The following is a 22,593-nucleotide window of genomic DNA, read 5'->3' on the forward strand; positions in this document are numbered from 1 at the left end:
CATAGATTAATTGACCATAGGTGCGTGGGTTTATCTCTGGGCTTTCTATCCTGTACCATTGATCTATATTTCTGTTTATGTGCCAGCACCATACTGTCTTGATTACTGTAGCTTCGTTTTTTTAAAGAAGATGTTAGGGGTAGGAGTTTATTAATTAATTAATTTATTTTTGCTGTGTTGGGTCTTCGTTTCTGTGCAAGGGCTTTCTCTAGTGGTGTCAAGCAGGGGCCACTCGTCATCGCTGTGCGCGGGCCTCTCACTGTCGCGGCCTCTCTTGTTGCGGAACACAGGCTCCAGACGCGCAGGCTCAGTAGTTGTGGCTCACGGGCCTAGTTCTTCCGTGGCATGTGGGATCCTCCCAGACCAGGGCTCGAACCCGTGTCCCCTGCATTAGCAGGCAGATTCTCAACCACTGTGCCACCAGGGAAGCCCGATTCCTGTAGCTTTGTAGTATAGTTTGAAGTCTGGGAGCCTGATTACTCCAACTCCATTTTTCTTTCTCAAGGTTGCTTTGGCTATTCAGGGTCTTTTGTGTTTCCATACAAATTGTAAGATTTTTTTGTTCTAATTCTGTGAAGAATGCCACTGGTAGTTTGATAGGGATTGCACTGAACCTGTAGATTGCTTTGGGTAGCATAGTCATTTTCACAGTATTGATTCTTCCAATCCAAGAACATGGTATAGGTATATTTCTCCATCTGTTTGTGTCATCTTTGATTTCTTTCCTCAGTGTTTTTTATTTAAATTTATTTTTATTTAATTTATTTTATTTTTGGCTGTGTTGGGTTTTGGTTGCTGCGTGCGGGCTTTCTCTAGTTGTGGTGAGCGAGGGCTACTCTTCGTTGCAGTGCGAGGGCTTCTCCCTGCGGTGGCTTCTCTTGCTGCGGAGCACGGGCTCTAGGCGCGCGGGCTTCAGTAGTTGTGGCTTGCGGGCTCTAGGCGCGTGGGCTTCAGTAGTTGTGGTACACGGGCTTAGTTGCTCCGTGGCATGTGGGATCTTCCCGGACCAGGGCTCGAACCCATGTCCCCTGCCTTGGCAGGCGGATTCTTAACCACTGCGCCACCAGGGGAGCCCTAGGAGGCTTTTCTGAAGATTTGGAGCAGACATGGGGATGTAAGGAGGATGGAGCCGGTGTCTGGGCAGCCGGTGGCACAGTTTAGAGTGTCCTGTCTCGGGGGCACCACTAACTTCCTTTGCACAAGTTACTGCTTTCCTTTTGTCTCCTTTTCTCTCCATCTCTCCACCTTCCTCACGGGGGCAAGACTCCTGACTCCTGCAAGAGAATTCTCTCTGTCCTTCGGTCTCACCTTACTCTGAGGGGCTTACCTGCCGGCCATAACAGAGCACGGCCTGCACAACCATATGGGGGTGTGGTGTCCGCTGCTACTTGCTCTTCCTGGGTTTTCCAGTGCTTTCTGGAAACTCTGCTTTCTAAGGCGTGAGGCATGGGAATCAGGGCATGTCCCAGTGTGACAGCAATGAAGGAAGAACAGACAGAGAGACTGTGTAACATGGGTAAGAGCAGATTGAAAAAGGACAATTTAAAAAATTTTTAGTTAAAAGAATTTGGAGGCGGGGAAGCACTATAAACACAAGGAAAAAAATTCAAACTGTAGAAAATGTGTGCGGTGAGAAACCTCCCCTCTCTGCCCTCAGTTCTTTAGTTCACTTTCCTGAAATAACCACTGTTACCGCTTCTTATTGATTTTGGGGAAATGTTTATGCATATATAAGCATAAGTTATATGTATTATGTGTAAGTATTCTCCCCCTTTAACAAGAAATAGTAGCCTGTTATACATAAGGCTTTTCTTTTAACTTTTGAAAATATAACAATATATCTTTACTATTTTAAATGGAGCGACTTATAAATATAGGTACATAAATACACAAAAACACATATATATCAATATTTTCTTGTATTTGCACAAAAGGCAAACCTACGTGACCTCCTTCATCTGTCAGCAGGGAAGCCTTCTGGGGCACGGGAGTTTCCATTATGAAAGGGATTCTTGTTGCCAAACATTCCTGATGTCACGTTCAGTCCCAGGATGTGATAACAAACACTGAGATCTGTTTCTGAGGGCTCAGAGCTGTGGTCGGTGGTATTCTTGTTGCCAGTTATTTTCTGTCCACTCCGTAGAGAGTTCTGCACAGCCGGGTGTGACCAGTGGTGCCTCCCCGTGGGAGGAATGTACTTCTTCCCCTCACTGGCACTGGACTGGCCACATCACCTCCCTGGGCCAACGGAAGTGAGTGGGAGTGATGCCTGCCACGTCGACATCAAAGCCTTAAAAGCCAGGGTGGGCTTCTGCTCTGTCTCTTTGTCCTTGGCCATGAGAATGGAGACAGGACTTGTTCCTTCAGCCTGGGTCCCAGAACAAGAAGGCATCTGGAGTAAAGCCACAGCTGATCCACATCTTAGGAGTAATGTGGGTGAGAGAGAAAGCTTCCTCGTTGAAGGTTGTTCGTTATAGCAGCCTCGCCTAGAGAAAGCTGACTCAGACCCGGGCTGTGCTTTGTTCTAAAGTCCAGATGGCTCTGAGGAACTGGTATCGGCTAACACTGCCTCTGGGCTGGACCTGGATCTACCACCAGTAGGTAAAGGAGTTCTGCTTGTTATTACAGGAATTAAGATATGCCATGGGCGCTATGATATCTCATCCTTTGCTCATAGCAGTGCCAATCACTTCCAACGTTCAGAAAGCCGTTTGGTCATGTATAATAAGAGCCCTAAATAATTTTTACTTCTGGAAATCTAGCCCAGGAAACAAAGTCAGAGCTATACACGGAGGTCCATTGTAAAGTTATTTAAAAAACCGGAAACAGTGTTAATGCCCCATCACTATGGGAGAGTGTATACGTTATCCTATATGATGGACGCTGTGCAGTCATTAAAAATCAAGCAGCTGAATATTTAATGAGGTGGAGGAGACGTTTGTGTTTTAATACTGAGTGAAAGAAACAGGATACAGAACTCTATCCTTATGACAACCCTAACAAATTTGGGATCACACTGTTTATAATTTTGTATCTCTTTTCACTTACGTTATGTGAATAAACATTTCCCCGAAGGCCAAACATGTAAATAGGTACCAAAAAAAGACCATGAGGAAATAAGCAAAAACAGTGGTTCTCTCTGGGTAGCATTTTCTTGTCTGTACTTTCTGTATTTTCCAAACGTGCTATGATGAATATATGCTACTTCAATAATCAGAAGTAACTGCTGTTTAAAAATAATTATTCCGGTTACTTCTAGAGCCGTGCCTTTGCGCTGTGGCTGCCCAGGGGCCTTAATTGGGGCTCCTTGGCTAAGAATAAGCCTGTGTGTTTAATTAGGTCACTCTCCTGCCGACCTAGAATCTTTGCACAGGGCTTAGCTTGTGCTGCCCCGAACCCCTGGGACGTACCCTGTCTGAGCTGGGAGCCTCACAGGCAGGCGCCGGACTGCTGCCTGCCTTTAGCTCAGTCTGAATTTGAGAAATGTAGGAACTGTCACCCTGATGTCTCTCTCCCTTAAAAATGAATTGAGACCTAGCAGTTTTATTGAAGAGAAAACGAAGACTCATGAAGTAAGCATTCTACCCGTTTCGGGTTGGTTGTAATCCTGGTGAGGACAGCCGCTGTGCCCGGCAGCCGTCGTTCACTGTCCCCTGCGGCCTTCCAGGTCTGTCCCGTGTCACACACATGGAGGCCCTGGAGAGGCTAGTGAGCAGATGGGGGATATCTCATGTGTGAGAGCCAGAAGTCTCCTAGGGAAGAGCTCCATCCCAAGGAAAAGGAGACCCGTATGACCAGGATGACCCTAACCAGGGCCTCAAGTGTCAGTGGGCCAGCCAGGGCCACTCCATTCCTGTGGTGTCACTAAGCCTTTTGCCAGGTTTGGCCCTTGTAAGTGTGTGCGCTGTGTGGGCAGGTGGGTGTCCACAGTGTTGCCCAGCAGATGCTACTGTGGATTTGGGGACCAGGCCTGGGGACAGACAGGGAAAGGGCGGCTGGGACCGGCACCCTCATGGAATAGGGCCTGCGGATAAACTAGCACAGCACGATCCACTTTCCAAAATAGTTTTTCTTAACTGTTTCACAATCATTCACAACTGAATGACTTTCCCGTCCATGGGGCGCGGGTTCCCTCCCCTCCCAGACTCCATCAACCTCCCTGGGACCTGCTTCTACCCTGCACCACAGGGCCTCGTCCTCCCCCAGACTGCTCCCCATCTGAAATCTTCAAATCCATCACCCTTAATTTTTTTCCTTGAGGTCTAATGTACATATAATAAAGTACATGAGTTTTTTAAAAAATATTTATTTATTTATTTTTTGCGGTACGCGGGCCTCTCACTGCCGTGGCCTCTCCTGTTGCAGAGCACAGGCTCCGGATGCGCAGGCTCAGCAGCCACGGCTCACGGGCCCAGCCGCTCTGTGGCATGTGGGATCCTCCCGGACCGGGGCACGAACCTGCGTCCCCCGCATTGGCAGGCGGACTCTCAACCACTGCGCCACCAGGGAAGCCCTGACCTTGTTTATTTCCTAGTATTTCCCCCACCTCCTCTTCGCCAGCATCACTCCCGTGGAGGGCGGGTTCAGGCGCTTAGCATCTCTTGCCCCACCACTGCACCAGGCGCCGGACTGGCCTCTGCCGCCCGGCCAAGCCCTCTCACGTGTCCTCCTCCACCCTGAGCCACGGAGATCCACCCCTGGGCACATGGGACCGGGTCACTCTTCTCTTGCATTCCTTCACTCTCATCACCTCCAAGAGAAAGTCCCCGCCTGTCAGTGTGGCCTGGAAGGCCGGCCACAGTGCACCCCAGCTGACACCCCAACTCCCCACCGCAACCAAGCATGTCTGTGACACCCACAGGCTCGCCAGGCGGCCGCTCAGCACCGTCGGGGGCAGCCCTTGCATGGCTGATTCCTCCTCCAGGAAGCCTTCCCTGACCTCCCCGGGTTCTAAGGGCACAGCTTTCTCATTTCACTGTTTCCCACTAATGCCTGTTGTCTGTCTCCTTTCTTGGACTGTCAGCTACTTAAGGGCAGGTAACACCTCCTCATAGTTTTAAACCCAGCTTCTAGCATAAGTTTGGCATGAGGCGCATACCTAAGGAATGCGTGGTGTCTGACTAGATCGATTGATGTGCAGGAAAATACTGCACATAATACTGAAATATGCCCCATTCTGACTCCCGCGCAGGTTCCCTTTGCCCCGGGACCCTCTGCTCTGGCCTGTGCTCATCCTGCCTAGCCCCCTCCGGATTCTCCAGGTCGCAGCAAGGGCAGGTGTGGGTCTCTGTCGGGGGCAGGGGGAGGGACCTGTCCCTGGCAGTGGCTGTTAAGACCCCTGGCCAGGCCTCAGGCAGGTCTGGCGGGTCTCGGATGCCCTTCCATCCTGTCCCAAACCTGGCTCGGGGCCATCGTGCACCTTCTCCACTGAGCTACACAGTTCAGGGACAGGATGGCACTGTCTCCCGTGCTTCGGGCTTCCTCTGCCTCCTGCCGTCCTCAGATTCCCTGGGGACCCAAGGTCTGCAGGGCTGCACAGCTGCTGAGCTAGGGGGGCCCCTGGTTTCCCAGTTTAGGTGTAAATAAGACCTCACCTCACTCCCTCAGGGGCCAATTTTACCTAAAAGTGGAGCCCCAAAGTGTTGCATTGATGTCCCACGGGGGAGCCTTGGCCCCGGCCTCCCTGCCCCCATCCTGTGCTCTTGCAGGATGGTCAGGTCGGCCGTGTGGGCAGTCAGCGCACACACACTCACACCCACACTCACTCACGCTCACATATGCACTCACACACCACAGCCTCCCAGCGACTTCCTTTATTCTAATGGCAGGAGAGATAAGTTCTTGGAAGTTTCCTAACGTCTCACCCCAGATCTCTCCTTCCACGCTGCCCCACCCATTCAGGGGGCCGGCCTTTGCCCTGGGTGGGGCAGGATTGGGGCAGAATTGTATGTGGGCCTTATGTCAGCCCCAGCTCCTTCCAGCAAGTGGAGTCCACCCTCCAGTCACCGTCCCTCCCCATTCACCCCGGGACGTGCCCTTTGGCTGTGTGGCCACATCGGAGGGGAGGAGCCCTCCAACGGCCACTGCCCTGGAGGCAGCTCCCAGCCTCTGCTGTTTCTGTGGGTCAGTTTCCTTCCAGCCCCTCAGCGCTGGGCGCACTGCCGGCTTCGTGAAATCCCTTTCTCCTCTAAACTAACACAAATCCTACATTTCCTGAAGACCTCATCCAGGATGCCCCTCTGTTAAAAAGCCTTCCTTTGGCGCACCCCTGAAGATCCTGGTGTTGCTGTGGGCCGCCACCCCTCCCGGTGTTACCGGTATGGTGAGAACAGACTGTACCCAAAATCTGGCTTCTGCTGAGGTGTCCCTGATGCTAAGAGATGCATCTTTCTTTTTTTTGTGGTACGCGGGCCTCTCACTGCTGTGGCCTCTCCCATTGCGGAGCACAGGCTCCAGATGCGCAGACTCAGTAGTTGTGGCTCACGGGCCCAGCCGCTTCGCGGCATGTGGGATCCTCCGGGACCGGGGCACGAACCCACGTCCCCTGCATCGGCAGGTGGACTCTCAACCACTGCGCCACCAGGGAAGTCCACGATCTGCATCTTTGACCTGGGCTGGAAGAAGGCGAAAGTGGTTGAGCTCCCACTCTGTGGCCACGTGGTGTCACATAAGTATGAGCAGCTCTCCTCCGAAGCCCCGGAGGCGGCCCGTATTTGTGCCAACGCGTACGTCATGAAAAGCTGTGGCAAAGATAGTTTTCACATCCGAGTGCAGCCCCACGCCTTCCACATCATCCGTGTCAACAAGATGTTGCCCTGGGCTGGAGCTGATAGGCTCCGGACAGGTATGCATGGTGCCTTTGGAAAGCCCCAGGGCACGGTGGCCAGGGTCCACACTGGCCAGGTCATAATGTCCATCCACACCAAGCTGCAGAACAAGGAGCACGTGATTGATGCCCTGCGCAGGGCCAAGTTCAAGTTCCCTGGCCGCCAGAAAATCCACATCCCCAAGAAGAGGGGATTTACTAAGTTTAATGCGGATGAATTTGAAAACATGGTGGCAGAAAAGTGGCTCATCCCAGATGCCTGTGGGATCAAATACACCCCTAGTCGTGGCCCCTGGACACATGGCGGGCCCTGCACTCCTGAGAGTCTTGGCGCTGTCCCCTCCTTACTCACACCCACCGATAAATCCTACTTTCCTGTCCAAAAAAATCCAAAAAGCCTTCCTGATATATTGCTCTGGTCCCCGCCTCAGTCTCCCTGTACAGCCACCCCTGTGTGAGGAAGCCCCATCTGCGGGAAGTTTCTGGTGGTCTCGAGAGAGTTTCTCCAAGCTCAGGGGTATGAAAGGCCCCTCGATGCTGTGGACCAGCTGTGCACCAGCTGGGTGAGCTGGAATAATGCCTCCGACTGAAGGTGGAGGTGAAGTGTGAGGGGCGACAGGTGCACCCAACACCCCGGGCACCTACGATCTGGCCACCTCTCTGAGTGTCAGGCAGCCACGGGGAACAAAGCCATCACGTGCTGGGCCTGGACACTTTCTAAACAGGCACAGCCTGGGTGTGAGAATCAACAGGCATGAGGGCTGAGTGGTCCTGTTTCCACTCTGCCCCTGGGGGGATGGGAGGCGTCCAGCTGGGAGCTCAGAAGAAAGTGGGAGCCAAAGTGACTGTTCCTGGTGGTGACATGGGGGCCTTGGGACTCCTTATTTAAAAAAGATATTTTTAAAATTTGGAAATAATTCCAAGTTTATGAAAAGTTGTAAACATAAGACATAGTTCAAAGGACATCTTTCTACCTTTTGCCAAGATTTACCGACTGTTAACGTTTTACTCCATTTGCTTTATCATTTGTCTCCCCAAGCATGTACACACACACACACACACACACACACACACACACACACACACACACACACACACACACACACACACACACACACACACACACACACACACACACACCACACGGATGTCTCTATATGCATAATTTTTTCCCTGGAGCATTTGAAGGTAAGTTACCCTTTTACCCTAAATACTTCAGTATTTTCCAAGAATAGAGATTTTTCTTACGGTATCAACTTCATAGATTGACATTGAGCCAGTACTTTTAGCAGCTGTTGATTGTCTAGTCTTATTTGTTGACCTAAGGATGTCCTCTTCCCTGATTCAATATCTGAGAGCAGATACCGCATAGCCTCCTCCATTAATCTGGAACATTCCCTCGGCCTTTCTTTGTCTTTCATGCTGTTGAAAAGTCCAGGGGTTTTGTGAGGGCTCCTGGGCAGAGGCGGTTTCACCCAGGGGTTGACAGCACAGATGTTGGCGCCTGGGCTCTGGGCTCAAGTCCGCTCTGCCATCTTGCTTTGTAATGGTGGGCGAGCGGCTTAGGACTTTGGTGCCTCATTTTGCCATCTGTAAATTCAGAGTAATGGAAGGCCTACCCCGTAGGGCTGTTAACGAGCCTGGCACACAGTCAAAGCAATGCAAGGATTCACTTGTTGTTACCGTAACAAATCTCCTCTTCTGGAAGGGGCTCTGAAATGTACCAAGTCCCACAAGGGTGCCCGTGGCACAGGGGCCAGGCCAAGAGGGCCCTGTGACAGCCTGTGGTCCTCCCCAGCTGGACCTGCCGTCAGCTGAGGGGCACTGGGGTCTGGACAGGTGGCCACATCCTGGAACGGCACTACAGACTGGCCAGCTGAAGATCCATTGGGGATATGGCCACCTCAGCACGCAGCAGTGTGGGGATGTGCTGGTTCCCCAGCTGTGCCAGTGCACGTCACATGAGGCCCCACCAAGAAGTGATGGGCAGCTACCAGCTCCTAGCTCCCAGCGTGCTGAGTATAACCCCCACGCTGTTCAGTCAAGCCCAGGAGAGGGCTGGGAGTGTACTTGGAGAGGTGGCCTGAGAAACCACTGATGTGACGGAGTGTATGTGAATGTCACTGGGTGACTTCCTTATCCTCAGGTGGAAGGGAATCTTGGGATAGACCCCCGAGTTCAGCTATGGGAAAAGCAGGATACATTTTTGCACACTCACCATGTTAACACCCAGTGGGAGGGCTGAGGAAATTTCTGGTGACTTCCCATAACCGGGTATTCCTCCTTCTGTTTCTGACCCAGAGAGGAACTATGCACCTTTAAAAAGGTCTCCCTGAGATGAGCAGAGAGCAGAGAATGGGTGAAAAGGACTCGGGAAATCCTGCTGATTTCTGAAGCTTGATTCTCCTCTGATACCCTTAATAAAGGCTACCATATATAGTCCATAGGTCTGTGCATCCAACTGTCCTTCCATCCATCCATCTATCCATCCATCTATCCACGAATCCATCCGTCCATCCACCGATCCATCCATCCATCCATCCATCCATCTATCCACTAATCCATCCATCCATCCAATGAGGTAATGTACCTCCTGCAGCCTCCATACTCTTGCCTCACCATCCTAACAGTTGCTCGTCTGGAATTACCAAGGAAGGAACTATTTCACTGAAATACATTTTTTTCCCCCAGATAATTGTTATCCCTTCAAAAGTGCCTAATTTCATTAAGTTTGGCCATTTTGTAGAGAAAATTTTCGAAAATGTATCATAAACTGGCCTTCCTTTTTCAAAGAGGACATGCCACATCCTATAAGTCTTTCTGGATGATCAGGTCAAAACTCTGAATGGAAGTCGTTGTGCTTTGTTGCAAAACCAGCAATTGTGGACCCTTAGGGACTATTTCCAGCTCTACACTAAATGGTCCCAATTGCTCTGCTTTTTTTTTTTTTTTTTTTGCGGTACGCGGGTCTCTCAGTGTTGCGGCCTCTCCCGTTGCGGAGCACAGGCTCCGGACGCGCAGGCTCAGCGGCCATGGCTCACGGGCCCAGCCACTCCGCGGCATGTGGGATCCTCCCGGACCAGGGCACGAACCCGCGTCCCCTGCATCGGCAGGCGGACCCTCAACCACTGCGCCACCAGGGAAGCCCTGCTCTGCTTTTTGATACTCACTTTTGTACTTTTTTTTTTCTGATTCTGAGATTCTAGTCATCTGCCACTTCTTATAGCTCCTGGTATGCTTCTAGCAATTACTTCTTTAAATGGCCTTGGGCTGGGAAGATTGATAGCCAAGTGTGTTAGAATTGTGTGTAAAGCAAGAATCTTAAGTTCTTTCTTTCTTTATTAGTTTTATTATTTTTATTTTTTAAATTAATTAATTAATTTTATTTATGTTTTGGTCGCGTTGGGTCTTTGTTGCTGCGCACGGGCTTTCTCTCATTGCAGCGAGCAGGGGCTACTCTTCGTTGCGGTGCGCGGGCTTCGCGGTGCGCAGGCTTCTCATTGTGGTCGCTTCTCTTGTTGCGGAGCACGGGCTCTAGGCGCACGGGCTTTAGTAGTTGTGGCATGCGGCCTTAGTAGTTGTGGCGTGCGGGCTCTAGGGCGTGGGGGCTTCAGTAGTTGTGGCGCTCAGGCTTAGTTGCTCCATGGCATGTGGGATCTTTCCGGACCAGGGCTTGAACACGTGTCCTCTGCCTTGGCAGGCAGATTCTTAACCACTGTGCCACCAGGGAAGTCCCTAGACACCCTTATTTCATTTTTTTAAACATTCAAGTACAGGTTTTTGAGTGGACATTTTTTTTTATGGGTTTTTAAAATTGTTTTATTTGGGAAAAGTGCGTCTTACAAAAGGGCAGCTGCAAAATACAGAGACCTCTGCAACAATTACTTGGTTTTGCTTAACGTGAAAGAATGAGTGTTATCCAAGGAATCAAAGCAGTAGATGGACAAATCAGGGGCATCTCCAAGTTATTTTCAAGAAATAGAGCAACAAAACGCAAAGCTATAATTTCCTATCAAGAAATTCTTCTAACAATTTAACTTTAGCTTATCTCGTGGCTTACCACCCCTCCGTCCCCTTTTAGTGGCAAAGCATGACTGACTATTGCAAACCAATGACTTCACTACAGGAAACACCTTAGAACATAGTTTTGAATCACATCTGTCTAGCTGCAAAGCTCAGGGATGGAATGAGGCAAATACCCACAAAAACAAACACAAAAACCCGACAACAAAAGCCCCTCAAATGAGGACAAAGTTTTGTCAAAAAGTGCCTGGACTGGAAAGTCTAGGAGATCATAAAACATTAAATACAACTGGAACTGAGACCCAGTTTGTGTTAATACATGAGATAACCAGATAGTTTGAACTTCTATGGTTAGGCCCATTTGTTTACTTATATAGACAGAGCTAGCCCTGCTCTATTAACAGCTACCAATGTACCGTTGTGTCCTTTCAGATCCATTTTGAGTGGACATATTTTTTTTTCTTTCTTACGTATTTATTTATTTATTTGGCCGTGCCGGTCTTAGTTGCGGCACGCAGGATCCTCGTTGCTGCGTGTGGGATCTTCAACTGCGGCATGCAAGATCTTTAGATGCATCACGTGGGATCTAGTTCCCTGACCAGGGATCGAACCCAGGCCCGCTGCATTGGAAGCGCGGAGTGCTAGCCACTGGACCGCAAGGGAAGTCCCGACACTCTTATTTTTAAAGCACACGCGTCTTCCGCTTTTGTAAACGCCATGTTTGCTTCACTCTGTGTTCTCTGCTACATTCTAGGTGGTTGAGGTCTTTGGGGGCACAAGCCCTAGAAGTGGAGGTGGCATAATACGGATGAATTCTTCTTCCTTGATCATTACTATTTTCTCTCTTAGAGAAGAGAGGGGATGCCAGAGACTGTCCTGGCTTTCTTCTCCCTCAAAGGAGGAGATGGGGGCCCAGGGTGGCGCCCACGGGGTCAGTGGTGTCTGAAGTGTTTGAGGGAGACGGGAGCTGCTGGGCCTCACTGCTAGCAGGCAGGTGGGTGGGGAGGGGGCCGCTGTCTCCTCACTCCTGGCAGCGATGGCCTGTGTGGACGGGGGAGAGCCTGGGGGGCCCAGAGGGGAGACACAGGCCCTGGGGTAGGATTGGCACCAGCGGTGAGGTGGGCATTTGGGATGGGGGTCGGGGGGATCTTACAAACACCCCATTTCCTGACATATCCCACACAACACAGCAGCTCATACACAGGGATGGTGACACTCAGAACACAGACCAGCCCCTGCACTCACAAGGGGACATCTTTCTGTAGGTGGGCAGTGACCCGTCAGAGGGAAACCTGACAGTGTACACTTGGCATGGAGGAAGGTGCTCTCCCCCCACGCACGCCGACGTGGGGACATGTGCTGCCCACCTGTGACAAACGCATCCTCTCTGAACTTGGACACAGTGACCCCGCTCAGGAAAGAGACAACGGCGCATCCTCGCGCACGGGGATGCCCCCAGCACACTCCCACGTTGAGACGGAGCCCTGCACACGCGCTCACACGCATGTGCCCAGACACACGCGAGGCCCTGGGTCTTGGAGTCTGGGGGGCTGATCTCAGTGTCCTTCCCCTTCCAGGATTTTTGTCAACCGCAGCCTGGAGCTGGGGAAGATTTGTTGCCTTGGCTTCAACATGGACTGCACTCTGGCTGGGAGGGGGAGGGGAGTGAGGGGAATTTGGGGCTGGGAGCAGGGGGCGGGCACCAACCGGCCTGGGTCTGCTTGGCCCACAGCCTACAAGTCCCCGGCCTATGAGACGCTGGCCTTCGAGTTGCTGCTGGAGCGCCTGGTGTGCGTCGGGTACCCACACGAGATCCTGCGCTGCACCTACGACCCTGCCTTCCCCACCAGGTGCGGGAGCCCGCGGGGCGGGAGGCTGGGCCCACTCACTGGCCCTGGTGCCTCATCCACAACCTCTGTGCCCTCTCCCGGGGGGCTGGTGTTTGACGCGCCCTGTGGAAACCTGCTGAAGGTGGACGCCCGCGGGAATGGGCTGCTGGGCACCCATGGCTTCTCCTTCCTCCCGGAGTAAGGAACGGGGTGCGGGGCGAGGATGCTGGAGGAAAGACAGTGGCGGGGGTGACTCGGGCACATCGCAGGGGCTCGGCAATGCCAGCTGGATAAGGAGGGAGAGAAGGATGGGTAGAGGCGGGAAAGAGTGGCGGGGCCTGTCCTGGCCTCTGGGAGGCGCTGGGGAGGGGCATCATGGCACCCAGCCCACCCCTTCCCTAGGGCCGAGATCTGGAGTTTCTACCCCAGTAAGTTCATTCAGAGGGATGAGTTGCAGCGGTCCCACACCCTCATCACGCTCTTCAACCTGCCTGGTGAGGGCTGATGGGGGTGGGGGGAGGTGATCCTTTGGTCCTGGCTCTGGCCTGGCGGGCTGCTGCCTGGATCCTCGGGCCGGCGACCGACCAGCCTCCCTCTGCCCTAGAAACCTGTCTCTACGTCTGCCTGGTGGGCTTCTTCTCTGGCTGCTCCCGCTACATCCAGTGAGTTCCATGCCCCTCCCCGCTGCGGCCCTGGGTGACCAGCAGGACACTGTGCAGCTTAGGGGCCAAGCCCGGAAATGGGGGCCCCGCCAGAGGGCAGAGGCTCCTCCTGAGGGGTTTGAGGGGCTCCAGGAGCTCAGAGGGAAGGCCTTGGATGTAGGGGCCCCCAACCTTGTAACTGATGCCCCCACGGGGTGACACCCGTGCCAGGAGGGTTGGGACATGAGCCCAGTGTCGGGCCCACTGTGGATGGAGGGGTCCCCCTGGTAGGGGTCCAGGGTTGGTGGTCACATCAGGGCCCCTTATCAGCCTCGCTCTTGGCCTGACCCAGCTGTGACACCGGTGATCAGCATGGGAACCTCTTCATGTCTTCCAGGATGTGACGGATGCCGTGGATAACGTCCACCATTCGGTGAGTGGCCCAGGCCCCCAGACCCCATAAGGTTTCACTCTTCTTCCCATGGAGGCTGGTGGTCTGGGCTCCCTCATCTTGGATGCAGGCATGTGTAGGCACGCGCGCGTGCACGCACGCACACACGCTCACAGCTCTGCTCCCTCCCGCGGGGCTGTCTCAAGGAGAGGCCCCCAGAAGACTTGGAGAAGTACATGGAGAAGGATGCGAGCGGCTATAGACCAGGGTCGTGACCAAGCCTGTCCCTTTGTCCCCCTCCTCCCCAGGGCACTGGGGCTGCTCCCCCTTCCCTGGCATCCCGTCGAGATCTGGACAGAGCTGTGCACCCTGGCCTTGCGCCCCGCCCTCCTGCCTGGCCTGAGGCCCCCTGCCCATGGGGCTGAGACCTGGGAAGGGGCTCCCGGGGCAGCTTGGGGAGACCCCAGCCCTGGAGGCTGCTCTTCTCTCTGACCCAGGCGGGAATCCCCATCCTGCGGGGCAAGAGGAAGGAGGTAGGGAAGGTGTCCTGGCTACCGGCAGCTACAACTACACCGACGTGCATGTGCCTGTGACGGGGGAGGCCCTCAGCCTCCGGGCCAGAGAACTGCTTCCTTCTTGGCCCTGGGGAAACTGAGGCACTGCAGGAAACAGCAGCCAAGACCCTGCTCCGCCCACTGCCTGATTGGCATCTTGGGTTCCATTTCTTGGCCTTTTTAGATCTCAGTGGAAGAAGCAATTTTCCCACCATCTCGCTCCTGTGGTCCCCAGCATGGCCTGTGGGGTGAGGGCAATGGTAGTGGCCCTTGGCCCATCTCAGCTGGGGGCCCTGACCCCTGCCCTGTCCCCGCCAGGCCATCCGGAGCTACCTGTTTGGCGCTGGTGAGGTGAGGGCCACGCGCCTGGCTGGGGGAGGCTGTGTCAAGGGCAGGCAGGGCCGGGCTGGGCCACCTTGCTGGGGCCCTTCCCATGGCCAGCCCCCCGCTGGACGAAGAGGCAAGTGTGTGTGTGGGTCGTTTCACGTGGGTGGGTCTGTTGGAACTTGCCCCGTGGGTGGGAGACCAGTGACCTCAGCCGGTCCACAGGAGGAGCCTGGAGGGGTGGGGAAGGCCACTCACGGCCTTGGAGAAGGCAGTGAAGAGGCCATCAGGTATTTGGGGAGGGGCTGGTTGGGGCGGAAGTGGGTGGGGAAGGGGGTGAGAAGAGGCTGTAGCAGGCTGTAGCAGGGGAGGGGGCATGACACACCCCGCGGGGACCCGGCAGGCAAGCCGGTGAGCGGGTCTGCAGCTCGGGGACTGTGCTCTTGTCCCGTGCCCCTGCGTCTCTGACTCTGCCGTGAGGGGCTCTGGAGGCTGACGCGGTGCACGCGACATCCAGCGCTGGCCTCCGCTGCTATAGCTTGTGAGCCTCCCATGCCAGCATGGCTGCGTGGCCAGACTGCCGGGGTCCTGCCCCCGGGACGTCTCAGTCCTGCTGAGGGCCAGGGCCAGGGCACGTGGGCGGGCATGAGATGCGAGGGCTGGCGAGCTTTCACCGGTCCAGAGCGTGGCGGAGCCTGGGCGGGCATCCGGCCGGGTATGGCGGGGCAGGGGCTGGCAGGGACCTGGCTGAGGACCTGTGAGCCGCGGCGGGTCAGATTCCCAGGCTGAGCACTTGTGTCTGCACCTGCCCACCCCCTGCAGGCCCTGGAGGTCCTACTTCGACCTGATCGTGGTGGACACGCAGAAGCCCTGCTTCTTTGCGGAGGGAACGGTGCTGAGACAGCTCAGGACGGTAATGCAGGGGCCGAGGCCCGTCCCCCATGACCCGTGGCCCACGCTGTGGGGAGGGAACCTGCCTCTCAGGCTTGATCTGCCCTTAGCAGCTGCTGCTCTGCTGTCTGTCTGTCCCTGGAAGCAAGGAAGCAGGGGACCCCTTCAGGGCCCTCTGCCGCCTCCTTCTTCCCACACCCCACGGTCACCCCTGCCAATCCCAGCCCCCTGCCCTCTCTGGCCAGGGCACCCCTTCTGCCTGCTCTAGGACATGGGTAAGCTCCGCGTGGGCACCAGCACGGGGACCCATCAGCACTGTGCCGTCTACTCTGGAGGTACCGGCTCCCCGCCCCGTCCCTCCACAGGCGCCACCTCTCAGCTAGGAGCCCATGTCCCCAGGCTGCCCACCAGGACAGGAAGGGCTGTGAGTGGGCCTGTCCTCCCATGGTCGGGCAGGGTCGTCAGACGCAGTGTGCAAGCTGCTCGGGGTGCGGGGGAAGGACATCCTGGACGTCGGGGACCACATCTTTGGGGACATCCTCAAGTCCAAGGAGCGGCAGGGCTGGCGGACTTGCCTGGTGGTTCCTGAGCTGTCCCGGGAGCTGGACATCTGGGCCTGAGAGGAGGGTGAGACGTGGGGGGCCAGCAGGGGGCACCATGGTCACATCTTCCCCTCTCTCCTGCGGGGGGCTTGGTAGTGACCGTGATAATACCGTCCTCTCTGTGGTTTGTGAGAGCAGATCTATTTTATACACGAGGAAACAAGAGACCCAGAGAGGTTAAGCGGCTTGCCCAAAGTCACACAGCCAGAAGGGCTAAAGTTGAGACTCAAATCCTGTCTCCTGATTCCAGAGTCCTGTGGTGTTTCTGTAGTCCGAGGTTTCCTTCCTCACTGAACCCACCCTCCTTATCCACCCTGAGGAATCTTAGTGAGTGGAAGGTCCACTCTCCCAGCCGGGAATGACTTGTATCCTCGGGGTCAGGAGTTGCTCTGAACCCAAACAATCCGGGCTTGTCCTAAGGGCTGGGTTTGAGTCATTGCCTTGTGACCTTGGGCGGGTCACCTGACTCCCTGTCAGCTTCCTCAACCGTCCCTGCTCTGCCTTGGGCAGAGTCTCCCTCGATGTAAGGAAAGGGTGAAGGATGTTATACACACAGTAGGGGGAGCCTAGACGCCAGTGGCCTTTCCACCCTCACCTCAACTAGCTGAGCTAGGCCTGGGACAAAGGTGGGCAGGGTTGTCAAGCCCCCTGTCCCCTGTCCACTTTTCAGAGCGAATGGAGGAGCTGAAGAGGCTGGACGTGCAACTGGTGGACCTGTACCAGTGAGAGCCCTGACCTGTGACCCCTGCCCAGGGAGGGGAGCAGGATGGAGGGTAATGGTCCATGTCCAGGCCTGGCAGCGGGGTCCTCGCCAGAGTGGTCGGGAAATCACGATCTGTTTCAGGGTGGGCTTCCCTAGTAAACTGGACTTTGGGACCCCTCTGACCCCCTTGGGACACTCACACTGTGACCTCTAGGCCCTTCCTGCTGACGCACCAGCCTGGACTGAGGACGCTTACCATCTCACGGGCACACACCCAGCCCAGTACCCCCCACTGGTGTCCCCAACTCGATCTGGGGAGGTTGTGCCTGGAGCCTGGGGGGCCGTTCCTCTCTTCCTGGGTCATGTGGCCATTTTTGCACCAGGCACATGGATGGCAGCAGTTCCGGGCTGCCACTCATCAGCTCCACCAAGAGGGAGATTCGGGTAAGAGCGGGGTGCCGAGGGAGGAGGGGATGGGCCCAGGGGGCTGAAGGTAGGGCGTGTGCCTCCGGGCGGCCTGACTGGATCCGCTCCGTCCCAGACCCCAGAGCCCAATTACGACTCCCCCAGTCGTCAGGAGCGCCACCTGGCCTTGTCAGCCAGCGCCCCCTGCTGGCCATATTACGAATGACAGCAGTATGCTCTTAAAAGGGCCTGCGGGGTGATGGGTGGGGCTTAGCCAGTTCCTCAATCTCCACCGTTAACCTTGAGAAGTGCCGGCCTCCTGGGTTGGGTCCTCATGTGACCGACCACCCGGCTAGCGTCTGGGGTCAGCCAGACAAGGGGCCTGAGAAGACGGGATCTAGGGCCGGTGGAAAGGACACGTTCCCTGTGGTATTACTTGACCAGTCACCAAAGCTGGGAGAGTCCCACAGGCCACATCAAGGGGAGTCAGGCCACTTGGCCTTCCCAGGCCCAGCTGGGACCAATAGTGAAGGATCTTTGCTGAGCCTCTTGTAGGGTATTTGATCCTCCCACAGCCCCGCGAGGTGGGCTGGGCGGGGATCGTCATCCTTATTTTACTCACGGGGAAACTGAGGCACATGTGCTGCTCAGTCACTCTGGGAGTAACATCTGGACCAGTTTTCTAGACTCTAAAAGAAGGGCCTGTGATGCGGGGGGGCCTGTTGGGGGGGCCGGAGTGGGGACTGGGCGTGTGGGCCTCCTGCAAAGCCCTCTGAGGAGGCATCAGAAGGTAAGTGATGCTGAGAATTTAGTGCAGGGTGGTCACTCTCCAGGGCCAGGCAGGAAACTAACTGTGAAGCGGGAAGTGGGGTCCGTGGCAAAGCGGCGAGCTGCCCCACTTCCCAAAGACCCCGGCTGCGGGCAACACGGCAGCCCCTTCCCCGTCGTGGGCTGCAGGGGTGGGGGTGAGGGGGTGGGGTGGGCGGGGATGGGATCTCTGCCCGCGAGTCTCCCAGGAGCTGGACCAGTGCTACAGCGCGATGGGCAGCCTGTTCCGCTGCGGCTTCCGCCAGACGCTCTTCTCCAACCATATGATGCGCTACGCCGACCTCTACACGGCCACCTGCCTCAACTTCCTGTACCACCGCTCAGCTCTCTGTACCGGGTGGCCCCGGAGCTGGTGGGTCCCTGCAGAACCCCCACCCCCCCCCACCCCCGGCATCCCTGACCCTCCGTCCCAGAAGGATCCACTGGTCCCCAGCCCTGCCAAGGGCTTTTGAGGTCACCAGACCCACGCTCCCTCTCTAGGCACAAGCGGGTCAAACCCTTGCAGATAACTGTCCACACGGTTAAAAAAAAAAAAAAAGCTCTAGAGGGGTTGTGGTTGTATAGATACGATGCCTCTGCTGGGAAGTTTTCCTCCTGCCCTCCTGCTTTAAACTGAGACCACATTATCTCCCTAGTACATATGATACTGGTTTGAAGGAGGAAGGCTATGGTCTCCCTACCCTCAGTACACAGTGATCGCAGAGGAAGTGGACCAAACAGCAGTCCATACAGTAAACGCTCCAGCTGGCTTTCCTCTGGAAGCCCTGGAGATGCTTCTGGGGCAAAAGCAGGGAAGTGGAGGCGGCGAAGACGCCACGGAGTTCATGGGGGCCGTGGGATTGACCAGGGCAGAGCTCCCCGGAGGACACCCGTCCCTCTCCCAACAGGCGGTCATTATTTCCGTCGTACATGGTGTGCCACCTGCACTCAAGATTCTGGACTTGAAACTAGTTCTCTGGGGCTCCCTGAGCCCTGCTTTTCTTGTCACTCTCAGCTCCCTTCCTGATATTTGAGAGGAGGAAAAACTGTTTTGTTTCTGGGCTGGGTGTTTGTTTTTTTAAAATCGATCCTGCTGAATGCTTAACCCAGCAAAGTAGGTTTTCTTCTCATTTTACCACTGGTGAATTTTAAGTGCAGAGAACCTAAGTAACTTGCTGTCACACTGGTAGACAGACTGCAGAGTCAGCATTTGAACCCAGGGCTGCTGAACTCAGGGGACACGCTCTGCCCCCTGCATCACACTGCCACATGCTGGGGGAACTGAGCTCTCCCCATGCAGCTTCATCCCTTCTCTGGGCTTTTAGATGAGCAGGGCTGGAGATTTCCTGTTGCCAAAGCTGGGGGTCCGAGGCACAGTTAGAGTGCTGTTAGACATTGTTGCTAAAGTAGAGACCAGACAGGTGAAGAAAAAGGATCCGGAGCACCCAGGTGAAACAGTTAAAGAAACCTGACCTTTACCCCGCTGTGCTGCCTGGGATTTTTGAGGAAGTGAAGTCCGTCTGCCAGAGCTTTCCTTCTCCAGCTGACCCTCCTGGGCTCCCCTTTCTGTGGCATCACTGGGCAGGAAGCTGGCAGCTGGGGGCAGAGGATGGAGCTGGCGGGGGTGGGGGGGGTGGGGCGGTGTCTATGCATAACTGGGGACTCCGGGAAGGCCTCACCACTGACGGAGCTTCTCCACCTCTTGCTGCATTGGTCCCTACAGATGCCCCATGAGTCAGCAGCAGAGCCAGAATGGGCCAGTCTGGGTCCTGCCGCCCACCTCCTCTCCTGCAGCCAGAGGGTGAGTTGCTGGGAAGTGGGAGGAGCCACCTGGCTGGCCCAGGAGCTCAGCGACTTAGGGGCTACCCCGGGGCTAGAGCAGGGGTCCCAATGGAGCAGTATCAACCCGAGCAGGCATTTGGGAGATTTGCAGGAGCTCTTTTGCCTTCCAAGTGCAATCATTCCTGAGTATTTACATAGAAATACATATTATATTATACATTGCTTTTCATTTCTCCTATGTTATAGCTATGGTATTATATTGATTTTTAAGATTATAGACACAATCATTATATTATCTATGAATTTCAATTCAGGATAGAAGAAATGAAAATACTTGTTTTACATATTTTTTTAATTGAAATAGTTGATTTACAATGTTGTGTTAGAAAATATTTAGATTTAAAATGAGGCATTGGGGCTTCCTTGGTGGCGCAGTGGTTCAGAGTCCGCCTGCAAATGCAGGGGACACGGGTTCGTGCTCCGGTCCGGGAAGATCCCACATGCCGCGGAGCGGCTGGGCCCGTGAGCCATGGCCGCTGAGCCTGCGCGTCTGGAGCCTGTGCTCCGCAAGTGGAGGGGCCACAACAGTGAGAGGCCCGCGTACCGGAAAAAAAAAAAAAAAAAAAATGAGGCATTGGGTCCGAGGGGGCCCAGAACCACTGGCTGTCAGCCCAAACTCACAGGTTCTGCTCAGCGGGGTCAGCTGACTGCACTGGGGCCCTGCACCTCTTCACACCAGTTCTGGCTCATTTCTCTCACAGCTCCGTCTCCGCCCTGGGAGAGGTTGCAGAGCACAGGCTCTCCCTGGCCAGGCTTCCTCTCCAGGCAGCTTTTACGGACACAATGTGTAGGGGCTTCTGCTTTGACCCTTCTGCTCCTTTGTGCTGCCTGACTGCCCTTTGAGTGCAAACTCCAGTTTTCCTGAGGGGCAGGCTCAGCTCCTAGCCTGGTTCTGCAGCCCCAGGCCCTGCAGGAGGGTTCCTGTTTCTACCCTGGCGTTCCTGGGCCTTGATTTTCAAAATGCCTGTCTCGTCGGTTCCCTTTAGATTGGTGGCTTCGGGCTCAGTGAGCATTCTTCCCACCGGTTTTTTTACCAAGCACCTCCAGCATGCCCGACAAGGTAGAAACGGAATTGTAAGCCACTTTACTCCCGCCCAGGAGAAGCTCAAAATTCAAGCACATCAATACTTTAATCAGTGCTTTGCAACTATTTTTCCCTCCCAGCCCACCAGAGGGCTGGACCCACTCCCATCTGCAACTGCATGTTCTCTAGGGATGTGTTGGTTTCTCTACCCCTTCATCTCCATCCCAGCCCAGGCTAGGGCATTTTGACACATTTTCTACCCCTGGTTGAGAGTCACTGTGTGAACCTGGGAAGGCTCCATGACCAGCTCTCTTTGTTTCTTAGAAGGCTGAGGGCAAAGAGAGAGGCAAGGACCAGGAGGGCTGCACGGAGGCAGACTGAACCCAGGACACAGGCCGGCATCACGGTCGTCTTCCACTTGAAATATTTTTCAGATAACGGGAAAAATATGGAAGAGAGAAAAAGCAACCATATTGAAGTCTCCTAAATGTAACAGGTTTGGAGCCCAAGAGCACTTCTTTTAGGTAGGAGGAAGGTGTCTTGCTCTCATCCTGGAAGGCAACCCTCCCTGGCCTCTGGGCCATTTGTGTGTAACAAGTGGAATTATTTTGCCCAGTTCCCCTGAGTGTATCATTTCACATCCAATTTTATTTCTATCCATTTCTTTTTAAAAATAGTATTTCCGGGACTTCCCTGGCGGTCCAGTGGTTAAGACTCCGCACTTCCAGTGCAGGGGGTGTGGGTTCGATCCCTGGTCGGGGAGCTATGATCCCACATGCCTTGCGGCCAAAAAACCAAAACATAAAATAGTAGCAATAGTGTAACAAATTCAATAAAGACTTAAAAAAAAAAGGTCCACATCAAAAAATAAATAAAAATAATATTTCTGTGCACTTTTGATTCCGTCACTAGTAACAATAATACCTAATGGGCTATAGATGACCTCATTAATGTTCTTTCCAGGTCACTATGCAAGACAGCGAGATGCCCAGACATCTTTGAACTTGATGTATACATGCATTAAAAACTGTAAGTCCTACTCATGATTTAAAAACTTGATTCTTTATTTTAGTCGGAGCTCCTCCGTGGTGTTAAGCCCTGGCCCTTCTTGTTCTGTCATTAATTTGAGTTCACTTTTCGTGTTAGTGTATCGTCTGGCATTAATATTGGAGGCTCAGAAGGAATATATTTACATGTTTGAAATGACAAAACAAACTCTTGAAGAAATTGGTCTGTGGCACAGTTCACTAGTTTTATTTTCTGTGGATAAACAAGGGAAACATTTGGAATATCTGAGGATAAATAAGGGACAACAGGCTGCATGCTGAGAGTTCACAGTCATTTTTTTAAATCTCTGTTTATTTCAGAAGTTTCCGGGCCTTTCACTCTTCTTCCTGGGTTGACTTTTGGGCCTCAGAGTCCTGCAGGGGTAGGTTCTCCAGGCAAGAACCGGGTATCCCTGGCCTTTTGTCTTTAAACACTAGATTTTTATTCAAGAGGTAGATGATAGTATTTTACCGGGAAAACTGCTCAGACCCTAGGGTCCATGCTTTTCTGGAAAGGTGCTGAAATACAGTAGTATTACAAAAAGTATTTTGTAATGCTACAAAACTGAACCCTTAGAATTCCCTCCCAGGGTGGAGAGAATGCAGAAGGGCCTGGGGGTAATCGGCCTGGCAGCAGACCCCTAACGGGTGTGAGGAAGAGAGTGAGGGAGAGGGAGAGGGGAAG

At 54.1% G+C, this 22,593-nt stretch overlaps 1 protein-coding gene and 1 pseudogene across 1 annotated transcript; both read left to right on the forward strand.

Annotated features, from left to right (window-relative positions):
- Positions 1–1,512: 1,512 nt before the first annotated feature.
- LOC115842535 (large ribosomal subunit protein uL16-like) lies at positions 1,513–7,148 on the forward strand (annotated as a pseudogene).
- A 4,605-nt stretch (positions 7,149–11,753) lies between these two features.
- Positions 11,754–21,301, forward strand: NT5DC4 (5'-nucleotidase domain containing 4). Its single transcript, XM_060309870.1, is given in 19 exon segments — positions 11,754–11,780; positions 12,410–12,497; positions 12,579–12,698; positions 12,780–12,876; positions 13,081–13,172; positions 13,283–13,340; positions 13,672–13,706; positions 13,709–13,752; positions 13,887–13,958; positions 14,208–14,253; positions 14,256–14,287; positions 14,583–14,615; positions 15,373–15,501; positions 15,748–15,814; positions 15,936–16,106; positions 16,752–16,803; positions 17,168–17,228; positions 19,720–19,797; positions 21,187–21,301. Coding segments are annotated over 19 exon segments (1,359 nt in total). The 3' UTR covers positions 21,244–21,301.
- Positions 21,302–22,593: the final 1,292 nt, after the last annotated feature.

The sequence above is a fragment of the Globicephala melas genome, chromosome 12, assembly GCF_963455315.2.
Source record: "Globicephala melas chromosome 12, mGloMel1.2, whole genome shotgun sequence".
In the NCBI taxonomy this organism is placed as follows: Eukaryota; Metazoa; Chordata; class Mammalia; order Artiodactyla; family Delphinidae; genus Globicephala; species Globicephala melas.